At 37.7% G+C, this 21,028-nt stretch overlaps 2 protein-coding genes across 2 annotated transcripts in view; both read left to right on the top strand.

Moving 5' to 3' along the window:
• The window catches only part of prex2 (phosphatidylinositol-3,4,5-trisphosphate-dependent Rac exchange factor 2), a 90,323-nt gene extending 87,758 nt beyond the window's left edge, over positions 1 to 2,565 (top strand). The window contains 1 exon segment of the mRNA XM_055037609.1: positions 656 to 2,565. Within this exon segment, the coding sequence (XP_054893584.1) occupies positions 656 to 701 (46 nt within the window). The 3' untranslated portion in view covers positions 702 to 2,565.
• Positions 2,566 to 3,766: 1,201 nt separating this feature from the next.
• cunh8orf34 (chromosome unknown C8orf34 homolog) overlaps positions 3,767 to 21,028 on the top strand; it is a 71,393-nt gene continuing 54,131 nt past the window's right edge. The window contains exons 1-3 of the mRNA XM_055037188.1: positions 3,767 to 4,122; positions 18,776 to 18,920; positions 19,781 to 19,912. Of these exons, the coding sequence (XP_054893163.1) occupies positions 4,054 to 4,122; positions 18,776 to 18,920; positions 19,781 to 19,912 (346 nt within the window). The 5' untranslated portion in view covers positions 3,767 to 4,053. The remainder of the gene's footprint in view (positions 4,123 to 18,775; positions 18,921 to 19,780; positions 19,913 to 21,028) is intronic.

Below are 21,028 nucleotides of genomic sequence, written 5' to 3'. Positions count from 1 at the left end.
TATCGCTCTATCATAAAGAGTAAATGATTGGGATTTTATTTGTTTTCAAAATTTTAAATCCATCCTATAGACTTTCAACATTACTTACAACAGTTTATGGCTGAAGCTTCCAGCTGTTCATCTATATACGTTCAGTCGGAGGTGGGTGCAATCATGAGCTCCTGCTTGAGTGTCTCTGCCATTTAGCTACAACAAACACTGTGGAGACAGGAGGCCCTTTTGAACCTTTTAGTCAAAATTTATGAACACAGCTAAGTAGCAATATGTGGAGTGTTTTATATGTGTTTTCATACAGCAAAATTGCTGCACCCTCTGTGCATTTCTGTCATATTTTCTTAGGTTGAGATGGTTGCTTGAAAACATGATTGTGCTTCATAAATCATTAGAAAATTCCTGCTCAGATTGGCTCATCTTGTGATAATATGACATTAGTCTCAAGATGTAAAGCTACTCAGGTGATTAATAAAACTACAGAGGATGTCATTGAACTGCATGGCTCTATAAAATCCTTTTAATCCCTGGAGCTACTCGGCCCACACATGTGAAACCAATCAGCAGATCGCTTCTTGCTCTTTTTGCTCATGTTTGAACGCCGTACAATGCTGCATACTGAATGTAATGGCATGTCACGTTGTATATGTGTTTCTCTGATCAGGTTGTACAAGCTGTGCCAGCCTCCTCCCCCAGATGGAGAGCCATAATGCATTGCATTGAAGAAAATGCTGAAACATTCTGCAGGTTCAGCAATCAAACTTCTCCCTCCACCAGTACGTTAATCTAGTTGAAGGCAGTGCCTTGTATATGTCTATTCCAGCTGCCTATAATGTAAATAAAGTTTTAAATAGTATTTTAATGTTTTATATTGAGATTGTTGTACTTTACACAAATATCGTTTTTTTTAAATGTATCAAAAAAGACATTGGATCTGAATGAGAAAGCAAAAGGGGTCATAAATCCCATCATGTAAATGTTTCATATGTTTTTGTTGAAGATATTTTAATTTCCTACTCGTTTGAATCACATAGTTACACTGCCATGTAAAAGTATTCACAGCCCTTTAACTTCATCACATCAATGTATCAAGATAAACAGAAAGTAAATAAATTTTGGAAAGAAAATATACTTTTCAATTTTGATTTTTCCAAATAAAAATATGAAAAGTCCAGAAGGTAAATGCTTTGTAGAATAATATTTTACAGCAGTTAGAGCATTTTTGAGTTTTTTGAGGGTTTTTTTGGGGGCATGTTTTTGCCAGCTTTGCAGATCTCGTAGCTGAAATTCTATCCCATTCTGTCATGCTAAAAAGGTCAAGCTAAGTCAGATTGGATGGAGAGTGTCTGTTAACATCAATTTTTAAGTTTTGCCAAAGATTCCCAATTTGATTTAGGTCAATTTGATTTAAGACTGGGTCATGTGAGCAAATGAATATGCTTTGATCCAAGCCTGTTCATTGTAGCTCTCAATGTTTTGGAACTATTTGCCATAGTTTCAAGTCTTTGCAGCATTAAGAGCTTTTCTTCAAAAATTATTTTGTTTTCAGTTCCATCTAGGTTTTCTATTCCTGCTAGGGAAAATCACCCCCAACAACATGCTGCCAGCACCATTCACTGCTGTATTTAGTGACGTACTTAATGCTGTCATTGCCTGGCCTTACAGCTTAGGTAGAGGCCATGTCTTGGTGAGTTTATATTTCTGCCATATTTTCATTTTTAGATTTGGAATTCAACATTGAGCTCTGTTCAGAGCTTAAGATGTGGTTTTAGAACCTACAGTACTTTCAGCTTGTGCACATGTTGCTAATTGCATGATGGTATGGTGTAACTGGACTTTTTCAGAGGCACCTGATTACAAAGAGTGAACAAAAATGCACGTTTTGCATTTTTCATTTGTAATAAATGTAAAAGCAAAAAACAACCCACACACTCACTACACAATTTTTTTTCTTGTTGGTCCTCTACAGAAAATACAATATCAAGGTTTATATTTGTAAAGTCACACATTTTTTTTACATTTTAAACTTTTTCAAGTCACTGTTAAGAAGATGTTGCTTAGAAGCATACATTATGAAATCTGACATCCATTTAGCTTAAATCAGAAGCTTATCGGTCTTCTGTTTGCGTCATACTCGCTGCATCAGTTCTTTCTGAATTGCTTTAGAAAGTGTTAGTAGTGTTTGTGACATGATGTAAAAATGCCTTGTCAGCTAAACCTGCTGACTTATTTTGCTGTTTCTTACTGAATTTCAAAGTCTGTTTGAGTTGCATACACATTGAGACTCAGCGAGACATTAGTATCTCCCAGTACTTACAAATCGGAGTCTAAATATTCATGCAACACATTAACAGTATTATGTTTTTCATACAAACAGTACTCAGGATTAAACCATCTGTTTTACTTTTCATTGGATGTAGCTCACTCCTATGCAAGCACAAAGAGATTTTAAAAACCTATCAATAAGATGTTATAGTGTTTCTATATTCAACTGTATGAGTAATATAAAAATGGAGGATTTTTACGCATATTTCATTCACACATGTGCAAATCTATTAAAGCCGATAACCACAACTGAAATTTGTGTGTTTTTGTTCTTGTGGAAGAACTGAGACCCTTGAGGTCTTCCTTTGTAGTGCTTTACTGACTTTTTAAAGTGGTTTTGAAGTGTTTTATTTGTCTAATAGGGAAAAAAATCTTCAAAAGTCCCAAAAAATTGGCATTTTTTAAAAGTAAGATGTAAAGACACAATTTGAACTATAGCCTAAAAAAAGTTAACTTTTCTATTATATATTTTCTTCAGTAGTTTTAAAGTTGTTGAGCAATGGGACCCGACAATGCTGTCAGAAAAACATAAGATGAAGGAATGTAAGAAAAATAAAGCACAATAATAGTGATGTTTTTATGGAAACTTTATCTGTAGAGAAGTATGTTGAGTGATGGTTGTTTAAATATTTGCTTCCTGGGGCAAGTGCTATGATGCCTCTCTTCACTGACTTAGGTCAGGTAGAATGCAACGTAATTGTTCTGACTGCAAAAACTGAAAACTATTAGATGCACATTTAGATAAAAATTTGGATTTGGGTTTGTGAAATTAAAATGAAAAAGGCATGGCGTTGGTGCAGGGTTAAAGTCTTCAATGGCCTTTTTTCATGTGTTCTGCCTCTCTCACAACCCGCTTCAAATTTCAAATAGATTCCACTAGAGCCAGCTAAACTGTAAAAAAGGACATTTGCATTTGCCTGCTGTGTGAATGCAGCCTATTGCTGCAGTGACCTTTTCTTCTTTTAAACCAATGTCCAAGTGCTTAAGAGCTACTGTCCTGCCACCTTTGAGTGCATCTTTTGTCCTGCCACCTTTGGGTGCGTCTCTTGTCCAACACACCTGATGGCTAAATTCCGTCATCAACATATTTATGGAGGTCTGTTTATTATCCATCCATTTGATTCAAGTGTGATGGAGATGGGGGTTCATGAAAAAGATGGATTTCCTGATTAAAGTTTTTAATGTATTTTCAACAACAAACGTTAACTGAGATAGTTAACTTCATATATCCCTTGATTAAAAACAATCCAAGTCATCCTGTAATAATCTAACAGGGGTGGTGTAGTTCCCATGTTTCTATGCTTTATTTAACGAAAATGTGTTTATTGGCAAAACCGAAGCAGGTAGCATAAGAGAGGCGGATAACGAAATGGGAGTGGCGGCGGCCACTCCAGCAGCCAGTGAGCGGAAGATTTGTAATCTGTCACAGAGCTGCGGAGCCGCTGGCTTCCTCGGAGGAGCCACCGACAAAGAGAGAGTCAGCGAGGCGACAAGCAGGGGAAGGTCCCGGGCTGACTTTCCTCGCCTCTCCGCGATGCTCGCCCGGTGTCAGCGCCGCCTTTTGTAAACGCGAATCCCGTCTGAACTTACCTCATCCCAACCGGGAGGACGGTTCAGTTTTCACAACCTCAGCTCTGGACGCAGACACGGCTCCTGAAGGACGAATGACTCCACCGGCTCCCCTCCTGATTTCTTTCTGCTAAAAGCTCTGGATCGGGAGGCGACAACAGTTTCTTCATGGCGTCTCCGCAACAGTCAAGGATTCAGTCTTATCTGGAGCGGAATAAGATCGGACCCCTGTTCGAGGTGAGTGCACCAACTCTGAAGTTGATTGCCGTCACGTTTTAGGGCTGCTTTGCACCAAACATTTTAATATTTACGCTGTTCCTGGACACGGGTGTCGTGAATGTGACTTGGTGAGAGATGCTGTGGACTAAGGAGCCAGGTTTCCTTCTCCCGCACCTCTCGGTGTAAGACGTCCCACTGCGCTCCGGCAGCCAGTTAGAGAACACTGCCGGCTGTGTTCACATCCACATCTCCATCATTTTACCCCCTGTTACAGTGTCAAGTATTTCAGAAGCCAGGGGCGCGCCAGAAAGTTTTTTTTTTTTTTTAAAGATGGGCACCCAGATGGTGGCCACTGATGATCTTGGTGTATCGGATCTAAACCCAATGCTCCCGTCATGTGCACTGCCTTGCAAAAGTATCAGGTCCTTTGAACTTTCCCTCCATTTGTCATGTTATAACTTGGTTCAGTGTATTTATTTTATTTTGTGGAGTCAACACAATTCTGGAAAAAAAAAGTTACAGGTTTATATTAAATAAAAAGCCAGAAGCTGTGCATTGATATACAGTTTTTTTTTTTTTTTGTTTTTTGTTTTTTTTTTTTTTTGTCTTTTTTGCTGTAGTTAGTCATGCTAGTTCTTTGGAGCATGTCTCCAGAAAACCAGCAGCTGTAGTGAGCAGAAGATTTTCATCTGAAAATGTTTTGTGGATTTTTTTTTTTTTTTTTTTTTTATCTAAACAATCTCATAGAACTAGCAACATTTTCTTACTGGAAACTGAAACTGTAGTCCATTTGTTTGACATGCACTTTTCCACCCCACCTTTACTTCCAATGAACATTTAAGTCTCATCTGACCAGAGCGCCTTCTTTCACATGCAAAAAGAAATCTTTTTTTTACATTAAATGCAAAAAGAAATCTTTTTTTTTTTTTATTTCAATAATGGCTTACTTCTCACCATTCTGACCCCAAGGTGAAATTTGTGGATGTCCTGATCTGTTCATTGGTCTTCATGTCGCTGATTATTAATTGGATTGATACTGAGGTTAAATCACACGCATGAACTCTATTTACTGATTACAAATGTAAGGGCCGCCGTGTGGTCTGCATTTTATGTGGATGTCTTTAAAGGGATCTGAATATGATCGTGTGCTACGGTCCTTGGTTTCTTTAATTTAATGACACAAAACATGTACATGTGTTGCTACTGCTCCTAGAGCTACTTAGTTCAAAGCTGGGTTGCCTATGAGTGAGGACTTTCATTAGTCAGCCATGAGATTGGTTTTCATAAGGAGTTACCTGGGTGACATCTAAGCAAACCAGCAGAGGCTTAGACCACCTTTGCCTGCTGCTGGATCATTTGCTGGCCTCATCTCAGTTAATGGGCTGCATTACAGGAATCACTTGGACATGCAAATCCACCTGCGCATGTTATCTTTATGTTAACCTAACATGTTTGTTTTTTCAACACGCAGATGTCTCATTTCTGTTTAACAGCTGGACACAAAGACGAACATGGTGTGCATTAAAATTAATCTTCAGAGCAACAGGAAGGCTTTTTAAAAAAGAATTTATTTCAGCACTCTGGACAGAGACTCTTCCCTAATATGGAGTCCACCCAACAGTGAGGACAGTAAATCTGGAGTCTGGAGCAGTCGATGAGGCTAAATTGCACAATGATAGGGCTCTGTGTGTGCTCTGCTTGTTTGTTTGTTTTCTCTCTGTGTGTTACTCTTTCACCTGTCTCCCCCTGCTCTGTTGCTTTCTCATGTTTGTGTTCGTTTTGAGGGCTGCTAAATTAGCTCTCCCTTATATGACATTTCAAGAAGATTAAAGCAAAGCGCAAAGGTGAAAACTGGCAATTGTGCTGCTGTGTGTTACAATACATTTTTAACTTTCCAAACATACTTTTCAGTCAGACCAGCAAACATATGGATCAAGCCTCTGTTTATTTTAAAAGCTGCATTGTAGTACCCAGATTTCCAGGGGGAACCAACGCAAAGGGAGGATGTTTGAAAAGTCTCCTGGGTCTTTTGCTCTTCTCCTGAGAAAATGATATAGCCGCTGCCCCACTGTTGCGCTTGAAAAACCTCGGCCCATTCTATTGTTGTCCCAAAGAAAATCCATTATCGTCCATTCAGCTATGGAGAAACAGAGAGAACGATGTTCTCCTTATAATTTTCTCTCATCAGATGTTGGGACTCAATGCAGCAGAGGTAATGATGAAAAGGAGGAAAGTGGGGCTGTTTAAGACAAAAAAAAATGTTTGAAAATTTGGTAGATATTGAGAAAATGCCACGTTCTAAACATTGACGCAGTAATTTATGGGCCACAGTTTTGCCGGCAATTTTTCTCATTAATGTATTTGAACATTTATGTTTTTCAAAACCAGATTTAGGTACATCTGTTACTTAATGGGCATCCAAATGCTCAAAGCTCTGAAACAAGTGGTCACTTATATGTTCATGTTGCTAAGCATGAACATATGTGTGGAGCTTCTACACAAAGGTTCTTAGATCTGTCCCTACAGCACATCTGAGCCAAATACATGACTTGCCATCAGCTCTATGCTTGCTAACATGGTGAGAAGGGCCATTTGATTCGGGTGAGTTGGAGTAGGAATGCGTCTGAACATTGGAGGATAAAAGCTCTCCAGAACTGGAGTTTGAGATCCTGTTGTAGGCAAAGACAGAAAATTATTAACTTCACATAACATTTGTAAATTGTTTCTTATCTTTTTTTTTAAATAAAGCCATCACTATTTTTTCATAATTCTTTAACCTATTTCCTGCAAAAACTTGGGTTGCACATTTCGTTTATTAATACCATGTTTGCTTTGTTTTGTTTGGCTCTTTCTGTGGAGGTTTTCATAAATTATTACTGAGTATTTTTATTTTTTTTGTGATTGTGAAGCAGAGTTCTTGGTTATTCTTATAAACAGGTCCCACTTCGTCACTTAATGCTTCTGGTGCCTTGTGTTAGTTTTGTTCTATCTGTTCAACATGCTAATTATTTTTGTAGTTAGGTGTTGCATATTTCACAGCATAGAAATTATGTATGCTTTTGTCCATTTCTAATCTTTAAAATTTTGCCTCGAATGTTTACCCACACACTTATTATTTATTTTTTAATTTTTGACATCAAATCAAATTCTTTGGTATATTTCTCTCTTCTCCTATAGCTGCAGTATTAACCAGTGTGACTACCAGAGAGTGACGGTTCATTTACTCACTCAGATGAGACACAGTTTATGATTTGCCAGAGAATTGATTTTTTTCTCTTTTTTTTTCCTCAGTAATGAAATGGTTGCTTTGCAAAGATAGCAAGCTGAGTCAACACTGACTGAATTTGTTCCAAGACTCGAGCAGCCTTTCATAATAACCAGAGTAATTGCACACCAAGTCATTGCAACACGTTTATGTAAATTGATATTCAGTTTGAACACAGTTTCACTGCCGTGTGACTGTTGTTCTTTGGTGCATGTGTCTAGAATGACTGTTTTTGAAAGCTGTTTATATAGGAGTAGTGAAATAAAAAATGGAATAAATGGTCTGCTTTTCTATGGTTCTTTAATGACATACAAGTCTGGATCACAAATTGGCAATTCTTGTTGTTCATTAAAGGGGATTTCTGCAACATTCACATTTAAATATCTACAGGATGGCAGAAGGTTGAAATAAAGGAGTCTTTACCTTTGTCACACACAGTGTCAAACCGGTATTCATGTTGCTTCTTGATGTGATCTGCCCTTTAAGTCTAGAAGCAATATAAGGTTTGCTGCTGGTAAACAGTGGGGGGTTGATGGATTGAATACAGTGCTGGGCTGATTAATTGTCTTATTATATGCTGTTCTTTTGTGATATCAGTTAGAAAGTGGATTTAGTGATTATGTTCTGAACAGCTGAACTTGGAAAATTAGTATTGACTCTGCACAATTTTTCTTTTTTTTCAGTCAACTTGTCTTGCTCCTTCTAGAATCTTGTAATGAGCTTCTCCTTTTGTATTGGTTTTCTTTAAGTGAACACAGTAGCCATTCATGTGGCAACGCTCTTTCTGAACTTGTTCTGCAGCCATGTTCTTTTAACATGCTTTCAGTGATCTGAAGGGGTCCAGGAGGAAATGCATAAGAAACACATAGGAGCCAAATGTATCTTAATCACCCACCCTGATCACCACCTGATATTGAGTTCGTCTTCCTTCAAAAATGGACAGAAAACTTTAGAAAAAAACTGATATTGCTGCTGTTCAGTTTCTTGGAAAATATTCAAACTTTAATGAATTTTATTGTGGTTTTCTGTGATGAACCAACAGAAATGATTGAGCAATCGTGAAGTTTAAAAAAGTCATCCATGACTTTCAAAGTTTAAGATATAAAAGCATGGTTTTGTTCTTCTTCACCTTTTATTTAAATGGGATAAAAGAACTCTTTGTGATCAAAGATCTCTTTTACAAGAGCGTCCTGACAATGACACAGCTTGTAATTAACTCTTTTTTTTGTCTTCTGATGCCTCTAAAATAAAATCCAGTTTAACCACTTCAGAAATTAAACATCCTGAAGACCAGCGTCATAAAGACCAAAAAATGCAACAAGACAAAATAAAAGTTCAGACAAAAACATATTCATGGCCAAGTCAGTCTAGAAACAAACCTACTCAACCTAAAGATGTGTTACATGCTGAAGCTCCACGTCCAAGAATAGTGTGGGTCGCACATGAAAACACAGAAAGCTAAATTCATTATGACAATGTGCAATACAATATTGCTCTACATGCCCCCTCTTCCGCGCTGATAATTAATGTAAATGAGATATAATTGCTTATGATCAAATAACACTGTACCATAATTTATCTGGTCATGGTTAAAACAGGGCTGCTGCCTTGATTCATGCGTGGGTTCTCTCTGGGTACTCCGGCTTCCTCCCACAGTCCAAAAACATGACTGTTAGGTTAATTGGTCTCTCTAAAGTCTCCCTGGGTGTGAGTGTGTGCACATGGTTGTCTGTCCTGTCTGCAACAGACTGGTGACCTGTCCAGGGTGACCCCCACCTCTCGCCCGGAAAGTTTGCTGGAGATGAGCACCAGCACCTCTCCTGATCCCTGATGAGAGCTGGAGTTGAACTAAAACAAGCCTTTTCATTATTGATTGCTTACTCAGCCTTTGTTTTTGTAGTTATTGTCTTTGTATTCCCACAACTGAATCTGCTTTACCAAGAGCTACAGTTCTAGCTGTAGCTCTGGGGTTATTACTCTTCTGGAGGAGGAATCTCTGCCCCTTTCGTGGGTCTTTGGCAGCTTTTAACAGATTTTCCCCCAGGATTGCCTTGTGCGTAGTTCCATCAATCTTCCCATTGTTTAAAACTTACATCACCATGTTTACTGTCTTGTCATCTTTTACATATTGGGCAGAATGTTAGACTGTGGTCTCGCCTTCTTCCATATGTTTGTAGTGTATGATTTTGGGACATATTGCAAATATGACTTATAATTCTCTTTCGTGGTTAACCTTTGGAGACAATTTCTTCAGAATACACTATGGTTTTGTAGCTTCACAAAATGCGAAGAAGTCCAGTGAGCGTGAATAGTTTCGCAAGACACTGCAGATAGCAAACTCTCTTGTAGATGGTACAATTGTATATTGTTTTAGCTTTTCTCAATTGGTCTTGAGAGGTAAGATTATGGCACAAAAATAGTTGGAAATAACAAAAGCCGTATTTCTGTGGCTTTTATGTAGCTGAAGTTTCATCTTAAAGACAAACGGTCTTAGTACTATGATTTATTGATTACTCGTTTTCATTTTAGTTTTTCCCTTTATGAATAGATTATGCAATGGTCTTAAGATTTTAGATTATTAACTAATTATCAGCATGTTTTAGAGGCACCATAATGGTAAAAAAAATAATAATAAAAAAATCACAGGCTAATCTGAACCATTAAAATGTGTGTATGCATTTCCAAGGAGAATAGCTTATGCTGCTTATCACTCTAGATACAATGATAGGGTTATTTCCAAATAACTTGGGGTCCATCATCCTACAGTTTGGTGGTTTTAAGTGGAACGCACTTGAGACAACCTTCAGTCTTTCCCAGAGAAATTGCTGGAGCTTGTTTACCTTGAGTGCAAGACACATATTATTGTACAGTTGCTAATAAAGTTTAAGGCAACAAAGTAGGCTTGGCGATGATGCCAAAATACTGGAGTCTCTTTTATTGGCCGTCAACAACACACATTTACAGCTTGGTCGATGATCAGTTCAAACTACCCAACTGCACCCAGATCAGCCTTAAAAATGTTGTCTGACTGTGACTGAGCTCAGCACAGTATGTTCCCCTCACACATTTGCAGACCTCTCACACTCTCCAGATTTTGTGCCGACTCGCCCTGTTGACCGACCACAACCACTGCAGCTTCATGCAGACTTTCAGCTTGGAATCAATGGTAAAGGCAGAGACTTCGATATTTTATTTTCAACAATCTTCATCTCAAGTATTTAGGATTATCACTCCTAAATAATCCTAATATTCATACTCGTGTCACTTGCAATTGTATGAATATGACTATGTATGCACTTTATTATATTTTTTTGTCCTGTGATTTATAAAGGAGGTTTTACTTTCTTGCTTGCATGCTTTGTTATATTTCACAAAACATATCATGTCAACACAAAATGGCTTATCGGCTGTAAAGCCCTTCAGTGTAAAGTTATTAGTTTGAGTTTGTTTTTCCTTATTGTGAAACCAGGTAGCTCTCGAACAACTCTTCAAATCAGACTAATCTAGTGTGCAGATGAAATCAGGTAAAAGCACTTCTAAATCTACACCAGAATATAAAAAATTCTAACGAATGAAAGCAAGATTGCTTCAAAAAAAAAAAACATGTTAACAACATGAGACTAAAATGGTGTTCCAATGTTTCAATAATTGAAATGTAATTTGGCCGAGAACTTTCAGCATTGAACTGCTTCCTTTGTACCATTCATCAACACTTTTGATTACACTTTTCCTGTCAAATCTGAGTTTTAACAGCTTACAATAAGGGAGGATCAAACCTAACAGAGATTTAGATTTTAAAATTCTAAAGAATTATTATTATTATTATTATTTGAAAACTCCAGACCTTCTAAAAGGCATATGAAGGTTCATATAAATTTCTGTGATGTAGCATAAACTATTTTCAATCTTGCTGTCTTTGCAAGCTTCAAGAAAACGACAGATGAAGACAATTCAGAAAACACTTGTATTGATGACCTTTTGTTCATTCTTTGTGGTGCTCTCCAGTGTGAATTGACAGAAGTGTGGTTGCGTATGGGTTAACACAGCTCCCCCTTCAGGCATAGTTAGAGTAATTACTACTAGACAGGCGTGTGGTTGAAAACAGCCCAAGGCCAGGTTAATCCTGTGGGGCTGCTGGAAAGACTGAGGAGGGAAAGATGTCGTACCTCGTCGGATCAGACAGTCAAACGATGAGTGAAGGGCGATCTGTGGGAGACTCGGAGCATGGAATGTACTGGAGAAAGGAACAAGGCTGTGTTTTTGTTTGCCTGTGTGTGTGTGAGGAGAGCAAAAGGAAAGCTAAGGAGAGTATAGAGGCTTCAGTGCATGCTAATCAAGTTATCATGTCCAATTACAGCCCAAGGAAGCTGATGGCTGACTGCTGAGAGTCACTGATAGCCAAGCTGCTTGAGAAGGAGAGAATATTATGTTATAATCAAAACCTTGTTGGTTTCCTTTCTGTTATTCACCCTGTGATTGAAAGGAGTGCATATGTCCATGTATATACATTTGTAATTATATACAAACACATTCTAGCAGACTAGTGATCATATTTTTTTTCAGGGAAAATTATTAAAAAATATTTAGCTTAAAGAAATTGTTTATGCTTTCTGTCCTGTGGGAAGGTCTTTGAAAAGGTTTTCTGATGCAGTTCTCTAACTGGTTGGGTAAATGTGCCCTCACTTACCTCTTCACTGTCTGTAAGTTTGTGGTAGGATTTTTGTTGCAGCTCCAGTTTTCTTAAACTTTTTAATTCTAGTCCTAATTAAACTAAACTCACCCACTGTGGGTGAGTTTAGGAAAGAGAAAAAAAATCGTAACTTTTGATTTGTAGATTACAACTTCTTTGCCTTTTTGATTGGCCTCTTCTCTCATCTTGACGCATGCCTATAAGAAATGGCTGGGATAAAATGAAGTTGTGAAGTATGTTTTAAAAACCACGAACAGCCTTGAGGAAAAACAAACAAACAAACAAACAAAAAGATGGGCCTAAAGTGTCAAAAAAGTTTGCTTCATCATTTTTAGGTGGGATTATGGTTAATATTTTTCTGATTTTAAAACCATACTTTTGCAAAAAAGAATGCTGGTCTTGTATACATAAAATTGATAAGAGACAGGATAGTGATTAGTCATGTGTCACATAATGCAGGTAATGTGGTAAGGATATATTTCTTTCTTTTTTTTCTCTGTCATAAAAGTACCATCAGGGGAACTTGAAGGCACTAAGGCTCTTCAAAAACAAACAAGCCTGCAATGCTTTTGGAGATGAAAAGCACACACAGCATCTATTGTCTGGCTTATGTGCTTTGACAGATTTTTCTTTTCTTTTCCCCTAACAATTCATGCCAGATACATTTTACATCGCAGAATATGGAGACACAGACAGCACAAGCTTCTCCACCAATCACGTGTAGCTGTCACCGGGATGATAAAGTTCTGCACATGCTATTGGATGCCTGAAAAGTGGCGGCAGCAGTTCTTTTCGAAAAGCTCAGCATTTTTTATTTTTATGGGTTTTTTTTTGTTGTGGTCTGGATGCAGCAACACAAAAAGTAGAGCACTCGGGGAAAAAATGCTGTGTGCACAAATGCTTCTTTTATTGGAGGTCATGGGGAAACATGATGGACACTATTACATTTCAGCAGAGAGAAGGACAAGCAGAGCAAAGAGTTAAAAGACCTCCACCGCTGAGTTTAGTTCAAGATATTGTGCCGAAGCTCAACATTTGTCCCTCCTCTGCTCTTATTTTCTGCATAATCTCTTCTGCTTGTTTACATATAGTCTGGATGTTGTTCAGTGACATCCTTCGCCATCCCTTTCTGTCCATTGTTCTATCTGGCCTCACTTTTCCATTTTCAGTTGACGTGGCACACATTATACAGAAACACAGACGCCACTGGAACCTGTGGGATGGCTTTGTATTCCCAAATTTTATTAAGATGGAGAAAGAGAACAAATGGCAGACGGTGGCCTGTCATCCAGGTGACAAGTTGCCCTCCAGAGATGAGCTCTTGCTGCATTAATGTTTCCTTTTATTTTTTTTACATTTTTACTCAAGGACAATTTGTGGAGAAATGATGTTGGACAAAAAACATCTATATGTCTAATCCTCATATAATTATGAGGATTATATTTTTTTGCACCCGTTAGACTGATCAGTAGAACAGAAAAGTTCAATGCACTCTGTAAGGATCTAAGACTGTGTGTTTAGTAGTGATGTAATGTTACTCTTTTATACCAAAAAATAACCGATTCAGTACGCAAATGTATCAAACACATATATAGCTTTGTTTTATACTAGAACAAGTTTATAAGGTTTGTGTAGAACTAAGTGTGCAACTTTAAAAATATGACACTCGAAGAAAACGGAGAGAACTCCCAGCTATCAATAAATTAAATAAATTAAATTTTGTTTTGTTAAAAAAAATAAGCATAAGCTACACAAGTGCTTTTCTTAAAATTCATATTTCTCAAGTTAGTTTTTTTCCCCCTCAAATTTATTTATTTTTAGCTCAGTATTAAAAATATATTAGGTTATTTCTGAGATCTCTTTCTTGAAGGATTGAAGTACTAAATGCAGCAAGTGCATATTTTGCTCAAAAATTCTAAATCTCAGTACCTTATTCATGTAACATGTAACCCTATTAATATTTAAACATAAGTTTTGTCTAGCACATCTCATAACGATTAAAGTAGAGATTTTCTTGATTTATTTTTATTGTACCAGTATTCTGTCCTTCAGTCTGCCTTTCCCTGTTAAGCCATCTCCTTTTCAACTTGCTTCCACTTTCCTTGTCTTGTTTAAACTGCAGGGCAGCGGGCAGTATCAGTGAGAGTATTATGACTGTCACTGTTCTCGGAGGAAGTCCTTGATAGCTTCCAAGGACGCAGTTTGTTTCTTGGCCAGCTGACAAATTGTCAATTACTGGGACCAAGCGAAACTTCCTCAGGCATTCGGATATCTGCTCCAGCATCAGATCTGTATCAGTTATGGACTGCATTTCTGGCTTCCTAATGTCACCTTTAGCCTTTTGAAAGAAAGTCATTGGTTGTCTTTATAGTTAAGTTTGATTCTCCAGAATATTAAATCCATTCTGCTGACCCTGCTAAGATGAAGTGTCCCTATTTATGAATTCTACTTTTAGTGACTGCCAACCGAGAAGTTTCAAAAAATTGTGTTTTGACAATGTTCAATCGTTGAGGTCGGGGACACAAATTGAGTTTCTACTTCTATACTAGAACTACCACTTAACTTAAAAAATATACATAATTGCACTAGTTCTGAAGATTCTATTGGTCAAAGTTTGTTTCTGCAGTATTATTCAATTTCTTAAGTGGTCTCTAATTAAATATGTAAGTTATGGCATAAAAGTAAACTTGACAGGAAAAAAAGACAAAATGCTGAGGGAATTCAGGGTTTTTATTGATTTGTGTTGGGGAAGGTTTGCATCTAAAAACTGCAAAAGGAAAGCTCTGAAGGACTGGATTTGGGCACCCTTAATTCAGATTCTACTTTTTTGTTTTTACTTGTACTCTGCATGGTATACATGCCAGCCATTTGTAACAAATTAAATGTTTAATCAAATCAGCAGGTAATTTTCAGAATAGGCACTCTTGAAGTTACATTAAACTATTCATTGTTAGACCACCATCTTAATTGGTTGGATTGGAGACAGCCTCACAGTATTGCACAGTAAAGATAAATCATATCCCCCAAGTTAGACATCAGCTTGAGACACCACCCAATAAACCCCTGCATGAGAGTGTTTGACCAACAGGCTACAGATGTATCCAGAAGAGCTGCCATTTTTTAACAATCCCTGATATTCCCATTTGTTTTGCTATCCACCATGCGTCATGCATTCCAATTATGCCTGTTTGTGTGTGTGCACCAATTGGAAAACACAAAAATAATTATTTGAAGAACGATAATTTATTCTTTAAACTTAAACTTTAATGTGAATGTTACTTTTTTTTCCCTCTGAGCATGCACATGTCTTTACCTTCTGCTGGAATGTTGGTGTGTGTCCTCTGTTCAAACAGCTGGACCTGCAGCTTGGAGGGAAACATGCCAGCTCCGTCCCTGTTTGTCCATTCACATGATGTTTGCTGTCACAGCTGTTGGGCTTGGTCAGGAATGTCCCCCTGAACAATTACTTGATTAGCTTTCTGAGCACACAGAAGCACAGCCAAGGCTTGCTGTAATACAGCTTTGTCCCTTCCCACCCCCTAAAACACACAAACACAGATATAAATGTGGAAACATGTCTGCAAGGGCAAACACATGCAGCCTCTTTAGAGAGCTACTTGATTTGGTTTACTATATAGCATGTGCTCAGAGGTTCTCGCATGCACACACACACATGTTGTTGAAGTCATATTGGACTGCCAATTCACTGCAGCCCACTAATGGCTTCTTTGCTTTGATGTGGAAGCTCTGCGTAGCTGCTCTGACAAAACGGTCAGAGTTTCATTTTCATATCCCAACAATGCACAATTTAACTTATACAGTTGCTGGAAAAGAGTTTGTCTTTGTCAAGTTTGGGGGGATGATGAGGGACCTACAAATCGTTTTCCAATCTGGATGCACTTTCTGCTTCATCACTCCCAAGTTTTCTATCATAATGGTGCTCTTCGGTGTAGATTCTGTTGTTGAGGGAAGAACACTGTTACACAACCTCTGTTGGTGTTGCCAAGGTAAGCACAGAGCTGTAAGAGATATGTTTGTCATTGAGGCAAAGAGTGAGTGAAAGCAAAACTGCTGGTCAGCTTCCATGGAGGCGGATTGGAATAAAGACTTTCATTTTGAGATTTTCAAATATTATTGATTTATGATGCTTTAACTGTAAGAATTAAGAGTGTTCATTCTCTAAGAATCATAGGGATTGTTAAAAAATGGCAGCTCTTCTGGATACATCTGTAGCCTGTTGGTCAAACACTCTCATGCAGGGGTTTATTGGGTGGTGTCTCAAGCTGATGTCTAACTTGGGGGATATGATTTATCTTTACTGTGCAATACTGTGAGGCTGTCTCCAATCCAACCAATTAAGATGGTGGTCTAACAACGAATAGTTTAATGTAACTTCAAGAGTGCCTATTCTGAAAATTACCTGCTGATTTGATTAAACATTTAATTTGATTAAACATTTAATTTGATTAAACATTCTCTGAGTTCATCGCTAGTTGCACTGATGTTGCTAAATGCTAACAGAGTGCACATGAAAAATGCTTTAAAATGCAAATTTTTCAAACATTTTTGTTTTTAAAATGATGAAACTTGAAAGTGGTCCCTCAAGCAACAGCATGATGTCGCCTTTGCTGTCACAAGTAATTGGCACTAATTGCAGGAAGGACAGAAATGGTCTTTTTGAAGCTTTCACATGTTACATTATAATTAGTAAGTCAGAGCTGGTTCAAATCAGATAATTTTCACAAAAACCAGAGTTTATAAAATGACTGCAAATTTCTGATCAGTCTGTTTATTTTACTTGCATAATAGTTTGTGTATTATGACGTTTTCTTGTCATTGACTAGGTTAATCTGCCGACGAGGAGGTGTAGTGCAGACATTGGGTGTGATTAGTTAGGACATAATTGCTCATTTGGTGACGAGCTCCCATCATGACTTTGATGAGCCTCTAATTAGCTTGCAGAGAGAGAGGGGGTCTCCTCCCCCAGCACCTTTCGCTGGGACTCCCTGTGTGAATTCATTTTTTCTGCACTCTGAAAATGTTCTTTTGGCATGTTCTCATGGCAGCTTTTGCTTATTAGTCATAATTATTAATTTTAATGAGCATGTCTGTTAACTGTAACATTACAGCATAAATATTCAAAACCTAACATGTTGCACTTTATACTTCAGTGTAGTTAATGGAGATTTTATGTTACAGGAATCTCAAGTGAAAGCAACAAAATACATTTTTAATTTCCTTGACAAAAATCAGAAAAGTGGCATGATGCCCTTTTTTAAAATGTTTTTAGAATACCCATAAAGACCCTTTGTTGTTCACAGAAGAAGAAAATAATCTAGCTCCATGTTATTCAACCTCGGAGTAAATGCAGCTGATTTGGAAAAGTCTTCTGAGATTTTACATGACATTTGTGAGCCAGCAACATCACAGAGACAGAGGAACGCAGTAGACAAGCCAGGGATAACATTGTGGAGACGTTGAAAGCAGGGTTCGACAAGAAAACAATATTCAAAGCTTTTAGCAAGCAGAGAGCCACAGCGATTGTGGGAGAACGTGTTGAGGGAGCTACTGTCAGTCGCTCACTCGAGAACTATTTTCTTTTCATGGAGAAGCTACAAAAAGAATATTGACATAAAGCCAAAAGTATTACTGCTTAATGTTTGCTGCAAGCCACGTGCTGTCCATATTAAGCACATGGAGAAGGTTGATCTGCTTATATGAGAGCAAAATTGCACAATATTCTGAAAGCAACATCCACAAGTTCATTTGAGAATCTGCGACAAGAAACGTAATTTTTACATGAAGCTCCATCCAAGACGTCTGAGCTTGAGCTATTTCTGATGTGTAAAGCTTCTGGAAACGAGCCCTAAAGTATACCTACAGAGTCTTGACTCGGAGCTGAATACAAATGCATGACACCAATAAAATGTGAAGTATTTTTCTTGCATTTTATTCAAGTACATGTTTGTTTATCACCTAATCCAAATAACAAATGCATGAAAGAGTTACAATAGTGTGAAATAATGTGAAGAAGATGCAAGAACATCAGTACTTTTGCAAGGCACTGTGGATGTGGTTGCAAGTGATATCGGTTGTCCTGATTGCATGAAGTCGGTGCAGCATGAAAAATGAAAACAATAACGGCAAAGAAAAATTGTTTCTTTGAGCAAATTGCACACAGATGGTATCTACACAAACTTCAACCTCCAAGGATTGGGAACCCTCTGAGCAGTTATAGATGGTCAAACTTTATTCAAATACTGACAACTACAAAATGTATATTATCTGTGCATTGTTACCATGCCAACCCTAAAGATTTTAAACTTACCTGTTTCATCAGAATCAGTGTAGCAGATGGTGAAGAAAAACAAAACATGGCCTCAGAGAACAAGCGATTACCCCGATGGTGAAATTTTTTGTTTACTTGTGAGCAGTTAGGTCTGAGCATGCAAGTTTGCTGCTATTTAATTGGTACAAAGGGGAATATTGCTTGCCTTGACTTTTTGAGTTTAAAGACCTTGACACAGAGCGTTGTAAATTAGTAAATCTTATCCAAATATAAACCCTTCTAGCAACTCTTCATAGAGAAGTTGGCAACAAATAAACCACTGAGATGTGGGGTTGTGTTTGTCGAACTCAACTTGTTGATTCTCCATTGGCCACATTTTTCTGTCTTATGAACAGCTTTCATTTGATGTCTCTTTCTGCTCCTGTAGGAGTTGATGACCAAGCTGATAACTGAGACTCCAGACCATCCAATCCCATTTCTTATTGATCACCTGCAGACCAAGCAAGACAGCCCAGGCAAACTGCACAGAGCTTTCTCTGGATCAGCAGCTCTGTGGGCACAGAGTTCCCCAGGTTAGTAAAAACACACATTCAAACACACACACTCACACATAGCCTATTCTGTGTTAACTTTGCCTTGAAAGTATGAACTTGCATGTGGGAAAGGTAACTGACTAAATTGTGATGTAGCTGCATGCTGGAAAACGGGTGGGATTGGCTTGCCCCGCTGCTCAGTCACAGTGCTAACTGATGTTAGCAACACACAAAAAAGTGGAACTTCTGCAATTGTAGAAACATGTCTACTCGTAAACATTATACAATACTCAAAATACCTGTGTTAGATTTTAATGAGAAACTAAACCTCCTGATGATAAAATTTTGGCTAAAGGCAGATGTTTTGGTTGATTTTGTTCTTTTTAAACTTAGAATTAGGAAATTATTCCATCTGTATTGAAATTGAATGAAAAATATTTTGTTGGGGATGTTTCTCGAGATTTTTCTTTGACATCATGTTAAATTTAGGACACATCTTAGCAAAAGTGGTTTAAACATTTATCATTTTCATCTTAATGAGGACTCTTGCTATCGCCACTATGTTGTGTTCAAGTTTATTTGGAGATTTAGTTTTTCACATTACTTTATTTAGGAATATCAGAGTGAAGGTACCTGAATGCAGTTTCACACACAGCATTATTTTTCATCTTGTTTTCTGAACACTCTTTATCACTTTCCTCTCACTTTCATGAAAATGAAATGTGTAGATGTAGCATGAGGAAATCTGAAAAGGTTCAAATGATATGTATTGTATCATGGTACTCTTATTTGCCAGATCAGTATACATTTATATCCAAAATAACCAGAAAGGTTTCCAATGTATATATGTATGGATACAGATTTTTCTCAAGACATGTTGTCCCTTTCTCTCCTCACAGAAAACAAAAACACTCGAAGAGAATACAGCAACTTTGAGAAGCCATGGCAGATCACTCCAAAGAAACCAAAAAAGTCAAAGAGTGACCTGGCTGTTTCAAGCATCTCTCCACCTTCACCAGAATCCAAATCTTGTAAGTTTAACTCGAGTCATCTTTAAGAGTTTACCTTTGTGATTGTTTTGCAGGTACAATTGATCCTTCTGACTCTCTTGCTGCGCTTTAGATCATGAAGTTGCACAATTTTAAAACATGTTGTATCACTTGTTTCCCAATTACATGCTCTGAAGACTTTCATCTTCATTTTAATTTTAGATAATTATGTCTAATTAAAGTTAGTCACAGTGTCCTCCTTCTATCCTCCTGGAGCCCTGCAGATGAGTTCATTATGAAGTGCCTCCTCGTACATTTTTCCCCTCCCTGCTGATACACACAAGTGAATTATTCACAAGCTCCTTACATACTCGCAGAATAAAATGTGGAAACTTGGGTACGTTCTCTTTTTTTCTTCATAGAAAGTTTGGGAATAAATGACCATAACTGTGACGTTTGAGTGAACCATGAGGCTGGAGGCAGTAAGGGCGGGTCAAACGGGAGAGGCAGCAGAGCCACAGACTGCCTCAATAATTTAACACCGAGCTCCGTCACTGCCAGACCAAGTCTATTTTAGGCTGTGGTCGGAGGAAACGAATGGAGATGACTGGAGCATGTGCAGTCAGCAAATTGGAAACAAATGAAGCAAATAAAGATGATTTTGTAGGTGTTGTGGATCACATGAATGCTCAGTATGAACAATATTAAACCTACAAGTTGGACGATATTAAATATGCATGCATAGGAGGAGCCTGAGCACATGGAGCTCATGAAAATGTTTATATAGAAATGGGGGTTAAACAGTCAGAGATATGATGTCAGTGTGTTCCAGTGTTTAAAAACAACATAAGAGTATTGGAAATTGTTGTGTTGTCAGACTCTATTCTCAGGTCCATTTTTTATTTATTTTTTTTACAGAAAGTCGGTGCAGTGTGAAAATTTAAAAGAATAACGGCAAACAATTGTTTTGAAATTGTTTTGTTTGAGGAAATTTGCACACAAATGAAATTCCTGATTTCTTCTTTACACTCGCCTGTCCGACCTCCCACACAGGAGCAAGAGTCAAGTCAAAACTCCTCACAGGCCTGAAAATGTCAATTCTTTTCTTTTTTTTTTTTACCTGCTCAACAATTGACTTAGAAACTAATTGTGGGCTGT

The sequence above is a fragment of the Poeciliopsis prolifica genome, unplaced genomic scaffold (assembly GCF_027474105.1).
Source record: "Poeciliopsis prolifica strain line A6 unplaced genomic scaffold, Auburn_PproV2 SCAFFOLD012, whole genome shotgun sequence".
NCBI lineage: Eukaryota > Metazoa > Chordata > Actinopteri > Cyprinodontiformes > Poeciliidae > Poeciliopsis > Poeciliopsis prolifica.
Note: the sequence above shows the minus strand (reverse complement) of the source record. Positions and strands in the feature narration are given on the sequence as shown.